Raw genomic sequence first — 14,977 nt, forward strand, 5'->3', positions numbered from 1 at the left:
GTCTTGTTTGAAATAGTTACTATTTAACATCAGATGTAAATTTTTCTTTAGGACAGGCATCAGCTGTCTTTGTTACCTTGCTCCTGTGATTTATTAGCCTTGTTGTTTTGTTTCTTGTCTCACTTTTTTGAGTTTCAACTTCCAACCTTTACAGTTTACTATTTTTCATCCTCTAAATTTCAACAGGCAGAGGTTTTGTCTCAGAAATTCCAACTATTGTTGATATTCCAACTATTTGTTGATATTTTTCTTTCTGCATCCTTTCTTTCTTCTTTGTACTTGAATTCACAATGAGGTTTCATCTTTTAAGCAGTGGCGTTTTCTGTTGCTCTCAGAGAGCATAGTTTTAGTGCATAAAAATATAGTTTATGCTGAAATGGCTTTATGTGATTGTTTTGTGGAAGGCAGTACTTGATTCACCTTTAGTAAATAAAAGAGGAAAGCAATTGCTAAAACTGCATTCCTTACAACCCCCATGCCATGCTAAAATTAGATTAATGTGAACAGTCATTTCTCAGTAACACCACTATCGGGGCTTAATACAGCTTCCTACAAAAAGCTTTTACATTTTGACGGTGCTTCAAGACTACTTTTGTAATTTCCTTCCCTTTACTGTGTTTTTCTCTTGCTCTGATGATCTTGCTAGGTGTGCAGTGAGATTTATTCTTTTTGTAGAATGGAATCAGTTTGTTACGAACCTCTGTGGAACACATTCACTGCTGACTTGCAGTCTCACATGCTTTTTCAGTTTGAAAACAAGTTCTGTATTGTTGGGTATAATATGAAAAGGAAAAAGAGACACTTGTGGAAAGCTTGTGGCCTGAAGCTATTAAGAGGAAAGAGTTCACCACTGAGAGCTCTTCTGCTAGGACTGTGAAATGTTCTCTGATGAAAAACTGCGAGATTGTGACACTTGGAGCATACTTCCACTGTTCTCTTTCCTTGCTCTTGCAAAAACTGCCTTAAGCAGGCAGAGCGTACTGTGGTTGCATTTCTGCTATGGGCATGTTGAAGGTAGTGCGGTGTTGCCAAGCCTGGTGCTGGTGAAAGAGTTCACGTGCCACAGATGTGTCAATGGAAGTTACTTCTGTAGCTCCAAGCACCGCTAGGCACCTGTTAAAAAAAGAAAGAGAGGGAAAAAAAAAAAAAAAGCCTGTCTTGGAAATAAATGGAAGAGGACTCTAATATTACATGAGAATTGATTTGTAGTGCTATGGACTGCTTAGGAGTCTTAAATTTGTCATGGATTGCTCCTCAAAGATGCAGGTGTTATAAATGAGAGTTATGGTGATGGATAGCACAGAGGCAACATTCTGAAATGGAAAAGAGTGGCGGCTTACTCAAGCTACTTGACCTGTAAACTGACTAACTCTGTAACTCGCCTCATGACTCAGGCAAGAGACTCTCAAAGCAGAGTCTTCTGATGATACTTTTCTCAAGGTTGGGAAACATCCTTCTGAATTGTGAACCTTGCAAAAACTGAATATCAGAAAATAGGAGTACAGCAGAGAAGAGAACTGACTGTTGTAGGATAAATGGAGGACTGAATTCTAAACACCTAATAAAGAAAGAGGGAATCTTGAGAGGCAGGAAGGTAGTGTTGATCGATATGGCAATAACTAAAACTCCTCAACACTGTAGAAGTTATACTACCTTGACTGCAACATATTTTGAGTTTGTTGCAAGTATGGAGAAAGTAATAATTCAGTAAATTCACAGGCTATCTTGATAGTAGTGTAGCTGTCCTGCTACTACTGTGTTCCTGAGCTAGGGTTTTAATAACACTTCACAGAAGTAGATGTTTAGTTATTTCTAACAGTGAGTGGATTTCATTGTTCCACTTTCTTATGCTGCTTATAAAGGGCTACCCTCAGGCTTGACAGAGCACACAAGGGACAGGTGAATGAGGTGCTGAGGGTCATGGTTTAGGGATTGTTAGGAATGATTGGATTCGATGATCCAGTGAGTCCTTTCCAAGCCAGCGATTCTATGATTCTATGACAGTATACTAAAATTTCAAACTAGTAATAAAAATAGATAACTCATTTGTCATAGTGTTCATCTTGTAGTTTCTACATTTGTTTAGGAGGCTCTTGTGGAATCACAAAATAGAAACAATTTAAAGGTGGTTTGTGTGCAGTTTTATGAAATATCATAGTTGACGATCATGAAATATTTTAACATGTTGATTTCTCTACTAGAAACGTCTGAAAGCCGCTGAAGCAGAAAGTAAATTGAAACAAGTGTACATCCCCACCTAGTGAGTATAACAATAAAGTCTTTTTTTTTAAATAATGTACAGGTAAAACTGAAACAGTAACATGTGTGATATATTTTATTCTTTTTGATAGTTACTTTCTTAGTATTTGTTATATACAAACAGAAATTTCAGAGACGTAATCAGAAGAAGCCACAAATTCTTGTTATAAGTGAAACATTTGTACTTAACTGAGCCCATTCTCTTTGACCTGCACACTGAGTGTTCTGAAGTAGTGGGAGGTTTTACAAAAGGTGATCAAGCACTGCATAAACTGCTCACAGGCAGGAAGGGCTTTGTCACTTAAAAAGCGGTTTTTCCAGAATAATCACTTCCAGATCCCTGTAGTGCAATGCTTCATATTTGTGTAAATGCAGTGTTTCAAAACAGACGCAGTTGTTAAGGTAGTTGCATAAAATAAAATCACACTTTCCCATTACATTTCTGTGTTGGTGATGCAGTCTGTTCTTCAGCTAGAAACAGGAGATGTTCTGGCTATAAATTAAAGGTAGCAAGCAATCTAAAATCTTTTATCTTTGAGCAAGTCTTATTAATGAAATCTTTTTTTCTTCTGAGGCACTTTTAGTCTGATTTTTTAGGTTTAAATGCAGTGCTATATTAGCTATATCTCCTTCTCCCAAGTGATAGGTGATAGAACAAGAGGGAATGCCATCAATCTGTGCCAAGGGAAGTTTAGGTTGGACATTAGGAAAAATTTCTTCACAGAAAGGATTATCAAGCACTGGAACAGGCTGCCCAGGGAAGTGGTTGAGTGCCCACCCTGGAAGGTGTTTAAAAGGCAGTAGATGAAGTGCTTAGGGACATGATTTAGTAATAGACAGGTATGACAGGAGTTGATGATCTCTAAGGTCTTTTCCGACCTAATGATTCTATTTGTTAACATGTAGCTTACAGAAACAAAATATAATCTGTCTTTTTCATAGTCATGATTTCCTCAAGATTATGAGAGAGAAAGGATTACAGATGGCATTTTTTAGGCTTTCTGTGGGTATATTCAGTTTACATGTATATGAATTTCCCATGAGTGTTTCTATAGCAGGAGACTGGAATACTAAATTAAATACTTCAAAAATCCGTTGTTGTCTTTTTGATTACTTGTATGAATTGCATACAATAGAGCTTCATTTCCATATTTGATACAGACATTTAACTAGATTTAGTAGTACAAAGAGCAGTCTGTTTAAATTCAGTGTTTTAATCTCATCTTTGAAAAAATTTTGTGAGCTTTAAAGCTCAAGTCTCTAATATATCATACCTTTTAAAAAAAGGTGAATGCTCTACTAGGAGCATATCTTAACCCTGACTGGGAAGTGGCTGCTTTGGGTAAACTGTAAGGTGCTCAGTCTTTATGTAATGCTTTTTCAGTTTAATTTCCTTGGTCCGCGTGGACAGTTCAGGACTTCTGCCAATATGTTTGCAGTAGGGACTAGTTGTATTGGATGACAAAACCTGTTCTGAAATGTAGGATTTTTGTTTTTACCTTTCTTACTGTCCGTCTTTTGCCTTTGTGCCAAGACAAAATCCATATTCAACAGTAAGAGGGTAGGACTTACAAATCTTTGATAACTGTGCAATCTGGGACACATGTGGACAGATGGATTGCTAACACTCTGTTTCGAGACTGATATATTGTATTTGAAATCTGAGTAGTATTGTTTCTCAGAACTGAATAGGTTTTTGAACTTGACCATAAGGTAATGCCTGTAAAAGCAAGGTTCTGTCCTCAGTATCAGAGTCCCCTTTAATTCATGGTTTCTCTGGAAGGTAACTAAGCAACAGATCATAACGTGGGACACTTAATTGTCTCTCAATCCTTCTTCTTGTGCCTTGTGGCCAAGGTACTTTTGTTAAAAGAGTATCTGGAAATCGTAAAAGTGTCTCTTGACTGGATATAGTGAAAAAAGAGAATGCAGGAGACAAGCATGCTGGCATTTGTAATGGCTATAAATTGGAGAGGGGTAGATTTAGACTAGATATGAGGAAATTCTTCACGATGAGGGTGGTGAGGTGCTGGCACTGGTTGGCCAGGGAAGTTGTGAGTGCCCCATCCGTGGAGGTGTTCAAGGCCAGGCTGGATGGAGCCTCAGGCAGCCTGATCTGGTGGGAGGTGTCCCTGCCCATGGCAGGGGATTGGAACTAGATGATCTTTAAAGGTCCCTTCCAACTCAGACCATTCTGTGATTTGGAGCAGGGACTTAAAACAGCAAAGATTTCTTCAATTTGTCAGTTTAACTACTTTTTAATATATTTTATGCTATGCAAGATAATGAATAATTGTCTTAAGAGTCAATGTATCCAGCCTTGTGTTGTGTTGAGAGTGTAGCTTCTCAAAAGTGTAGCTAACATCCACAAACTTGGAGCCTTGGAAATATTGTATTGCACCAAGGGTAGTAATTCTTTCTGAATTGACTGACATGTAAAGTTCTATTTCAGTCAAGTATTAGTAGTTAAAATAATCACAATAATAACATAATAATACAACAACAAAAATCCAAAAACAATTCTTCAGCCTTCTCAGAGAGAAAGTAGTTTAGGACAGAACCCTGATATTATATTGCCTGATATTATAAGGGCAAGCTTTGTCAGAGTTATAGGACGTTCACATTTACTGCACTTGGTGGAAAGATATGTACTTCTGCTTGAGACAGGAGGCAGTAGACCCCTTTCTAGAGTGGGCAGCTTTGTAGTATTATAGGCACTTCACCCAAAGTCCAGCCTCACCTTTGTAAAGCTTTATCTGTTGACTGGAACTCCGTTATTAAATTCTGTGTTGTGTCAGGCTTTTGTTAATACTTGACTCTGGCACTTGGTCTCTTACGTGGCAAATCTCTTATCATGCTGAAATTACTAGAGGAGTATAAAAATGAGTTGTTTAGAGCAGATTTTGCAGATGTTGTCACTTCACATCATAATTCCAGAATTAGATTGTTTTTTGACTAACTGGCTATTTTTTCTTTTTTTTTAACTGGCTATTATTTTCTTTTTTTTTTTTTTTTTTAATTTTAAGCAATAAACCAAATCCTAATCAAATATCCAGCAACAATGGGAAACCTGCTGCAGTCAATGGAGCAATGGGAGCCTCTTATCAGGCACAGGCCTCACTAGTAGGTCGGGCTTGTGAAAGCTGCTATAGTAAGTAAATTTATTATTTTTTTTAATAACTCAGGAGTTTTGGCTAATCTTCACATGCTTTTTAAAAACATGGGTAGGTACTTTTGTTAGAATGCTACAGAGCATAATTTTCAGTGACTCATGTGGCAGAAATAACCTTTAAGTTAGAGCTGCCTTCAGGATATTGATTAGATACCCGTGTTAGAATCTATTTTGTAATTTTTTTAACAATTCAGAAGGAACAGAAAGATAAAGTAGTGTAATATGATTAATATGATGGCACTGTTATTATTCCTTTATCTTCAGAATACTAGATTCAAATTTATTTTTGTTTCTCCTATATGGCTGCAGAGTTTTTGAGTTGTTTTTTTTCAGTTTGGATCATCTCCCCCTCCCCATTATTGAAGTGTGAGAGATAGACATGTTCGGCTTTTCCTAGTATTTTGTGTGTTTCTGGTAGTCCTTGTTGGACTTCTTGAAACAGCAGCCTTCAGCGTAGGTTATATAAGAATAGATATTATAAATCCAGGAATGGAAAGAATTGAAAAGGTCCACTCTATGAGAGTTCTTCACATACCTTTGCTATGGCTGCCTCTCTCTTAAACACCAATTAAATTAAGGCCATATTTTGTATATAGAAAATTTCAATTATATGCTTTGTTTTTCCAAATTGCATTTTTTAAAGAATAATTTTGTTGTGAAAGATTACAAAAAGAAAAGAAGAAAGGTTAAATTAGTGTTTCCTGCTGAGTCAATAGGAACACAATAGTAGGGTATATATGCATCTCCGAGGTCAGTGGGAGATGGGCTTGTCCTTTTCTTGTATGGATATTGATTAATAAGTGCTCATTTTGCATGACTTGAGCAGAGGAGCATAAGATTAGAAATAGTGGAGGATTTATAGGACTGCTGGGTTGGTTTTTTTTTTTTTGTTAGTCCCCTGGAAAGAAGTCTCTTCTTTCCAATACAGTGTCTCTGGTTTGAAATCAAATAGGGAAGCATTTTGGTAATTTCCATTTGAAGTTGGCTTCTGGGGTGGTTTTCTAAAAATAAATCTACTAAAAATTGAATTCTTATTTTCTCTGTATCAAAAGTATGAAATATTTATCCATGTAATGCCTTATATTATGGCCACGTAAAGCTACCTATTACAGCATTTGGATTTGTTATTGAATGTAACATGCACCAGTTTACGTGTGTTTTCTCCTCCTTAGCTCCACAGTCTCACCAGTGGTATTCTTGGGGTCCTCCTAATATGCAATGTAGATTGTGTGCATCTTGTTGGATTTATTGGAAGAAATATGGTGGCCTGAAAATGCCCACACAGACAGATGAAGATAAACTGTCTTCCAGCCAACCTACAGAGGTAGGACTGCATAGATGAATTTCCCTAAATCAAAACAGGGTGCTTTCACAAAACTGCTCTGATTTGATTATTTAATGGAATCGGGTTTTATGTACATGTTCAACTTCGGTGTTGCAAAACTCTATTAATCCTTTTCCTGTCTTAAATAGAACTGAACAGTTTGCAGGTCCAGCCATGTGTTTATTTGACCAAGACTTAGATAAATAAATATCCACTTCATGCATTTTTGAGGGACAAATGTCATCATGTCTGTCAAATCGTGTTTTATCTATGAAAGGTTTACGAGACTACACAATATCTCATCTAGCCTGGCATTATGTATCCACATAATAGAGTTCGCTGTATTTTATAGCTTCATACCTAAGCCCAAGCTTTTTTATGTAGTGCTTATAAATATTATTTTATTGTGGATTTTTTTAATGCTGTTATTCAGAAATATGTGTTACGATTTTTTTATTTGTTTTTGTAGGAACCCCATGTTAGAACTCACATGTCCCGGCAGGCCACACAGGGGACTCCAGTTCGTAACACTGGAAGTCCAAAGTCGGCAGTGAAAACACGTCAAGCTTTCTTTCTTCACACAACGTGTTGGACAAAACTGGCCCGTCAGGTCTGCAAAAACACCCTCCGGCTGCGGCAGGCAGCAAGACGTCCCTTTGTCCCTATTAACTGTGCTGCCATTAAGGCAGAATGTAAGATGTTTTTTTAATTCTTAGTTCTGTGTGCTGTGCTTCCCACCCATTTTTTGTCTTTTAATTTTATTTTCTTTTTCAATAAACATTTCTGGTCTGTACGCTTTTGCTTTTCATTTTTTCATTTGTTCAGCATATCACCAACACATTGGATAAAGTCTGGCTGCCTTGAACAGATTTCAGGCTTGGGAAACAATTCAAATGAATTAAAATGGGGATAACTGTTACCTCATTCAGTTAAAAAAGTGTCATTAAAAAAAATTGGAAGCAGGGAGAGGAAATCAATACCATGACATAAAAGCTATGCTTCCTAATAGGCAGTGTAAAAGAATTTTGCTTTTATATTATTTGTTTATTCATTCACTGAGCAGAAGGCATAGATCTATACGTGTTTTACTTTTCCTCAGTGGGTTTGGTCAAGGAATAAGAAGCTGAGGTTGCGTAAGGATTTAATCTGGCCTGTAACAGAGCCTTTCATTATTGTAGTGATCAAATGATGTGCGGAGCCATGTTTATTATTTCGTCATAGTTGCATCTTTTTTTTCTGTTCTTGTTTTAAATTATAGTTTTAAATAAAATTCTATATTAGGCTACCTCTTTTTATAGCCAAGATATAAAGAATGGGTAAATTCTCTGGTAGTATGAGAAAAGGTTATGAGTTGTTGCAGATAGCAACAGGAAGTCTCTTTATAAGCATATGTGTGTAAGTTCTGCTGCAAAGTCACAATATTTCAGTAAGTTTTCTATCTGCACTGAGCCCATTGTTTTACTGCTCATGCTGTTTGGTTATGTTTCCCAGTCTTCCACAGATGCCGTTCTCAGAGCAGATGCTTGGTATTCCAAGATGAGCCATGCTAGCTCATCATACTGCCAATTGTATTAGAATTGAAGAGACCTTTTTAGACTATTACGTGTTGGTTTTACAATGACATTTACTAGATTAATGCTATCTTTTTTCCCGGCATACTCAACTGGGTTGCCAGTGATATCAATGCTAATTATAAGAAATTTACTCCATGGAGGCTTAAAATCTGCTTTTGAGCAGTTGTTTTTCCCTTAGTACTTCAACATCAGCCACCCTTCATATGCAAACGTTTCACCTACTTCTGCAGTCATCCAGAACTTGGTGAATATCTCTGTTCATTGCCCTTGCCTTATTTATTTAGTTGTCTTGTTGGCCATTTTCTTTCTTCTTTAAAAGCTAGGCAAGTCAGAAGCAGCTTTCGAATTTCAGGAGACTTTATGTCCATTGTGTGAATAAAATGGGTTGTATTTATTGGAAGAAGTGTGTCTAAGGCTGGACAAGGATTATAGTTTCAGTCCTTAATACAAAATAAGAATTATTTTCTTGAGTGGACAGCACTGTACCTTTTTTTGTGTAATTGGTACTGGTTTCTGCTGAATCATGGAGGAAAATGTTTTAGAAGTTCACTTCAACCTTGAATCTATTTATCCGTATCACTATTCAATGTCTTTATCAATGCTCAGTGTCTTTATCAATGTCTTTATAAATGACCTGGATGAAGGCATTGAGTGCACCCTTAGCAAGTTTGCAGATGATACTAAGCTGGGTGGAAGCGTGGATCTGATGGAGGGTAGGGAGACTCTGCGAAGGGATCTGAACAGGCTGGACTACTGGGCTGAGGCCAATGGCATGAGGTTTAACAAGGCAAAAGGCTGGGTCCTGCACTTGGGGGATAACAACCCTATGCAGTGCTACAGACTGGGAGAAGTCTGGCTAGAAAGCTGCCTGGAGGAGAAGGACCTGGGGGTGTTGGTTGACAGCTGACTGAACATGAGCCAGCAGTGTGCCCAGGTCGTCAAGAAGGCCAATGGCATCTTGGCTTGTATCAGAAACGGTGTGACCAGCAGGTCCAGGGAGGTGATTCTCCCTCTGTACTTGGCACTAGTGAGACCGCACCTTGAGTACTGTGTTCAGTTCTGGGCCCCTCACCACAAGAAGGATGTTGAGGCTCTGGATTGTGTCCAAAGAAGAGCAAAGAAGCTGGTGAGGGGGCTGGAGAACAAGTCTTATGAGAAGCAGCTGAGAGCTGGGGTTTTTTAGCCTGGAGAAGGGGAGGCCGAGGGGAGACCTTACCATACAACTACCTGAAAGAAGGTTGTGGAGAGGAGGGAGCTGGCCTTTTCTCCCAAGTGACGGGACAGGACAAGGGGCAATGGCCTCAAGCTCCGCCAAGGGAGGTTCAGGCTGGACATCAGGAAACAATTTTTCACGGAAGGGGTCATTGGGCACCGGCAGAGGCTGCCCAGGGAGGTGGTTGAGTCACCATCTCTGGAGGTGTTTAAGGGACGGGTGGATGAGGTGCTGAGGGGCATGGTTTTAGGGAGTGTTAAGAATGGTTGGACTCGATGACCCAGTAGGTCCCTTCCAACGTAGTGATTCTATGATTCTATTATTCTGTGATTCCTTCTCACTCACTGCAATAACTCAGTTTGAAAGAACATGAAGCTTTTGTTTAAGGAAGAGAAAAAAATAGAAGAAAAAATGTGTTTCATTTAACTGTTAATCTTAATACTAGACCAAGTGTTTTACACACTTCAAAACAAAGGAATGAAAAGCTGAGCTTTTTGGCAGGAAATAGTCATTCTGATATCAGATTTGCAGTGTTGTGAATGCTTTCTCTTTGTTCCTTTGAACGAAAAAGTGCCACATCAGATTAACGTCAAGAGCAGAAAGATTTTTTGTTTCCTGTGGTCTCTGTCTTTCGTTGTTATTTTTGCTTAAAGAAAATTTGAACCTTAAAATTATGTCTTTTTGAATAATTAAGTTTCCTGATTAGACCTAACAGAGATTAAAAAGGAAAAGTCACAGTTGGCAATGCTTTGTGAACACAGCATTCAGAATGTTTTATAATAGCGTTAACGAGATGATACCTTATTTAATTAATTTCACTCATGTTTCTGTATGTACACACACACATATATACACACACCACACATATTCTATTTCTGGCATTATCTGTCTCTGTGGAATTGTACTGTGTTCTTACCTGCATTGTCATATTCTTACTCTAGTAAAGCCTAGTAAGTAAAAAAACCTAAAAAAATGGTTTTTTAGTTTTGTTCCTATACTTCTATCTAGTGACCTGTGTTCAGTACACTCTGGAGATTTTGATGTTATAACTAAATCGTCTCTCTCTTCCTGAATGCCGTGAGTCCTTTTCAAAGGATAGCTTGATGCAAGTAATTTTAATTTTTTAAAATTTCTAAATTATATATTTCATTAACAGTAATGATTTCATATGTTGAATACCACTGAGTAATTACAATATTGAATGAAAGTCTGTGTTGGTGTTAAAAAAGTTACAGTTGTGCTTAGATGATGATGATGATGATGATAATAATAATAATAACAACAACAACAACCTGGCCAGAGTAGCAGGTCATCCATGATGTGATACAGCATGAGGTGGTTAGGAGATGCAAGAACTAATTTGAAATATGTTTTCACTGTTGGTGCGCTGAAACTTGAATCTCATGATTTCTTAGATGCTTTGTCAGACTTGCCTGATTCTCGGTGTGTGCCAAACTAGTGTTTTAAAACATATCTGTATTTCACAACTGTGTTGCAGCAGGTGAAACCATAAAATCTAAAGACAGAAGGATGGTAGGACACTTAACCCAGCAGCGTACCAGGTTTTATGCCTTCTTAGTCACATGCAATTTGTTGAAGTGCCAGGCTGTAATTGAAACTAATTCCCAGTTCTGAGAAGAAAAGCGTAAAAAAGCCAGTCAGAGCTTGCTCATAAAATAAATTGATTTTTGCAGTCCACCTGAACTCATCTGCAAATACCTTTTGTTTTAGAGGGGCGTGGAAGCCTGTGAGAATACTATTCACAGGCCCAACATCTTTTAGGTGAAACCGAATTTCAGACAGAGCATTGTTTTATCATTGTAATTCCACCCACATCATCTGCTTTCCACCCACGTCACTGGCAGAAAACAAGATCACATTCTATGTTCTTTGTTCCTTCAGTTAGTCCAGGGAAATAGATTTTTCTCATGTGTGAACTGTATAGCACGATCTCTGCTCTGATGCCAGCAGGAGGTACTGGAGATATTGCATTTACGTCACAGTTCAATCTAGGGTTGATCACCAGGAGGTTGAGAAGGCATGGATCTCCTGCCAGGAGCACAACCCACTGAGCAAATCTCAGGCTTTGTTCTGCTTGAAGATAATAGACTTGCTGTAGTTGTTGACAGTAACCTTGTCTGATGGAATTTCAAGCATATCTAGAACTAGTAACCTGTTTTAGTAAGAGGAAGTTCCCATGCTCTATATTTTGCAAAATACCTTCTTTTCAGTTTGAAAATATTGCAGGGTTCTTTTTGAAAGTTAAGCAAAATTATCCTAGCTATGGAAGGCCTCTTAATGAGAAGAAACTAAAGTGGGCATTCTTTTCCAGACAGTCTCTGACAAGATTAGGTCTGTCTCCAGCTTACAAGCACGTTGATATTGAGCTGTGTGTCTGTGAACCGTGTTACTTTAGCACAGGAAGTTTTATGGGGATTTTTTTTTCCTGTTCGGATATAGTTTTATCATTATAAATATATATATCAATTATAGTAGTTATATTTTGGTAACTACACTCTGTCTGTGTAGACATGACTGTCAAAATGTTTTCAGTGGAAAGGAATATATATTTATCTCGAAATAGGTGTACTGTTCGTGATCAAAACTTAATATACCTTTAAATCTGCAGATATAATAACAAGTTTGGTACACAGTACTTGCTTATTACAATCTGGTTTTATAAAGTGAAAGAAGTAAAAATTAAGTAGAATATGCAAAGTTCTTGTTACTGATTTGTCTTTGTAAGCATGAGCCTATGCTTTACTGGCATAAAACTATCTGTTCATCTGAAGTGAGTAGGATTTGGAGGTATTGAGTCAGAAATAACTTTTATATTCTTGATTTTTATAGCTTTGGAAGATCGTCTGGCTGCATTGAGGATGAAAGTATTTTCTCTACCATTATCTATTAATATAATTTGTGCCAGACTTTAGTAACCAGTAAAATAATTAGAAGAACACACTGGTATTTTTGCCAAGTTTCTAAAAACAGAATTCAAGGAATACGCAGAGCACAGTAGATTCATAAGATAATCTGAATTTTGGTAAAGATATGATGGAATATTAAAGAGAAATTAACTCCCCAGTGAGAGTCTCTAGGCTTCAGAGACCTACAAATCTATACAAATCTAAAAAAAAAAAAAAGAATTAAAACTCTTTTCAAAACTAAAAGAACAAACCTAATTCTCCATCATCTTCTGCACAGCATTCCTGATTTTGTTGACTTCTGTCATATGTACAGCAGTCATCACTTTTCTAGGTTAAGAATTTGTTCTCAAACCTTTAGAGAATCAATTTCACGCTGTGGTTCATAATGTTGTTCCCTGTAGTTTTTCCTAATTGTGCTGTATATGTTTTAGTGTCCCAAATTACATGCACTTCAAGACACAACCTTCCCATGTTTTTAGAGAGGGTTACATTATGTTTTCTATTTTGCTTTTTCATCCTATCATCATTATTTCTAATACTGTCATTTCTTTTAATACTTCTGAATATTGTCTAGATGTTTTTGGAAAGCTGCTGATACTGACTCTGAATTATTTCCTGAGTAGTGGTGGTTTAGCACCTGTCATTATATCTGTGTGATACAGTCATTTTACCCCTTAAGAATTAATTTAAATTTATCCTTGATCCTGCTGATATCCTTTGCAATCAATTTTAGCTTTGATTACGCTCAGTGATTTCTTATCAGGAAACTTTAACTCCTTAACCACCTCTCTTCCTGATCTTTTATATGTTGAATAGCACAGATCCTTTGGGGATTGCATAGGCAATTGGTATTAATCGGTGACAGTTCCTTAAAAACCCTTCTCTCTTCCCCTGTGACAGCTATACAGCAACTGTCTTTTTTTTTTTTTTTGTTAAAAAGACCCAACTAATTAAAGTTTGTTAAAAGCTAATTGAAATGCCAAGTTGGATGCTAGAGGAGCTACCTCCATACTTGTCGGGATTCCTTCAGAGGATCCCAACAGTTTTGTGACACTTGCAACCACTGGTTTACAGGACATGTAGGTAGGAAGGGACCTCTGGAGGTCTCGGTTCCCACCCTTTCCATGAAGTTTGTATGCTCATGGGCCTTTTGTCCAGGTGAGATTTGTTTATCTCCGAGGATGGAGACTCCATGCCTTCTCTGGGCACCTATTCTAGTGTTCAGCCTCACAGCAAATAATCGTTTCCTTATATCCATGCCCCAACAGGCTTGGTGACTCTCCAGTAGCTGGATATGCTCCAGTATGTCTGTACCTTTTGGTAGTGGGGATCCTAGAACTCAGGACATGGTTTCCCAGGGGCCGAGGGGAAGGGTTAACCTCTCTCACCCTGCTGACTGTAGGTGTTCTGGTAAGGCCCAGTAGGCAGTCATCCTTCTTGTTGCAGGGACACACCACTGAATAATGTGAACACATTATATGTGTTTTCCCTTCACAAGGTATTTGTTGGCTTCCTTCATATTTCCATATTTAACTATAGCCCTCTATTAATAGCTCAGCTCTTTTGTTAGTCTGCAGACGTGCTTACTGAAGAATGCTGCCACATTTGCTGCAGTTTTGTTCTCTTGAACAAAACTAGTTTAAGTATAAGTTAAACACTAGTGGTGTACATGCTCAGTAGTTTCTGTTTGGATGAATTCCAACTTGTCCTGGTAATATGCTTTTATTCATGATCCAGTTTGGTTTGAAATTATTTCCGATGGATACTTTGATCTGACACAGTTCTCATACTTTCCTCTTAAAAGGATTATGGAAGTGAGCTTCTTTAAGTTTTTCTGCAGTGAACACTGATGCAAAGAATACTTCAGCTTTTCTGCCATGCCTTTATCTTTCTTGTAGGTTTTCCTCACACCTTCATCATCTCCTGTTTCTACAGACACTCACATGCTTTCTGCTTTTGATATGTTTGAAGAAATACGCTATCAAATATAATACTCTTTTTTAAAAATATATTTTTTTCATAGCTTCCACTATGTCACTGGTCTTACTAAGAGTATTACTGTTAATGTGGAAGCCCATATTTTTTTTTACAAGCTGTTTTTACTTTTGTTTTTGACAGCTTCCTACCTAAATTTTATTCTATGTTTTTTCACTTGAGATTGACACACAATCCAACTTCTGTGTTTTTCTGTACGTAGTGCATAAAGATAATAAACTTATTGTACTTTTTATGGGCATACCATATTGTGGATTAAAGTTCGCTGCTGTTAAACATATTTAACTGTTCTGATAGATAGGTATTATGGAATACCCACTCAGTATGTTCGGTGAACATGCTTTGCCTTAAGCATAGAAATTGTGCTCTAATTGCAGTCTGTATTCTTAGTCAGCGCATTAATATCTCACCATGATACAATGACTCTTTTTTTACAGTGAAGAGATGTAGATGGAAAATTTTCTTGGTAATTACTTCTTAGGCGGTGCTTTGCAGTTCCCAAAGTAACTCTAA

General features: G+C 37.5%; 1 protein-coding gene across 5 annotated transcripts in view; it reads left to right on the forward strand.

Moving 5' to 3' along the window:
* Positions 1-14,977, forward strand: part of MTA3 (metastasis associated 1 family member 3) — a 139,820-nt gene that overhangs the window by 73,580 nt on the left and 51,263 nt on the right. For all 5 annotated transcript variants that reach the window (XM_054061333.1, XM_054061329.1, XM_054061330.1 and 2 more), the window contains exons 11-14: positions 2,202-2,260; positions 5,286-5,410; positions 6,604-6,755; positions 7,225-7,447. In XM_054061333.1, the coding sequence (XP_053917308.1) occupies positions 2,202-2,260; positions 5,286-5,410; positions 6,604-6,755; positions 7,225-7,447 (559 nt within the window). The remainder of the gene's footprint in view (positions 1-2,201; positions 2,261-5,285; positions 5,411-6,603; positions 6,756-7,224; positions 7,448-14,977) is intronic.

Source organism: Cuculus canorus, chromosome 3 (assembly GCF_017976375.1).
Source record: "Cuculus canorus isolate bCucCan1 chromosome 3, bCucCan1.pri, whole genome shotgun sequence".
Classification (NCBI taxonomy): Eukaryota; Metazoa; Chordata; class Aves; order Cuculiformes; family Cuculidae; genus Cuculus; species Cuculus canorus.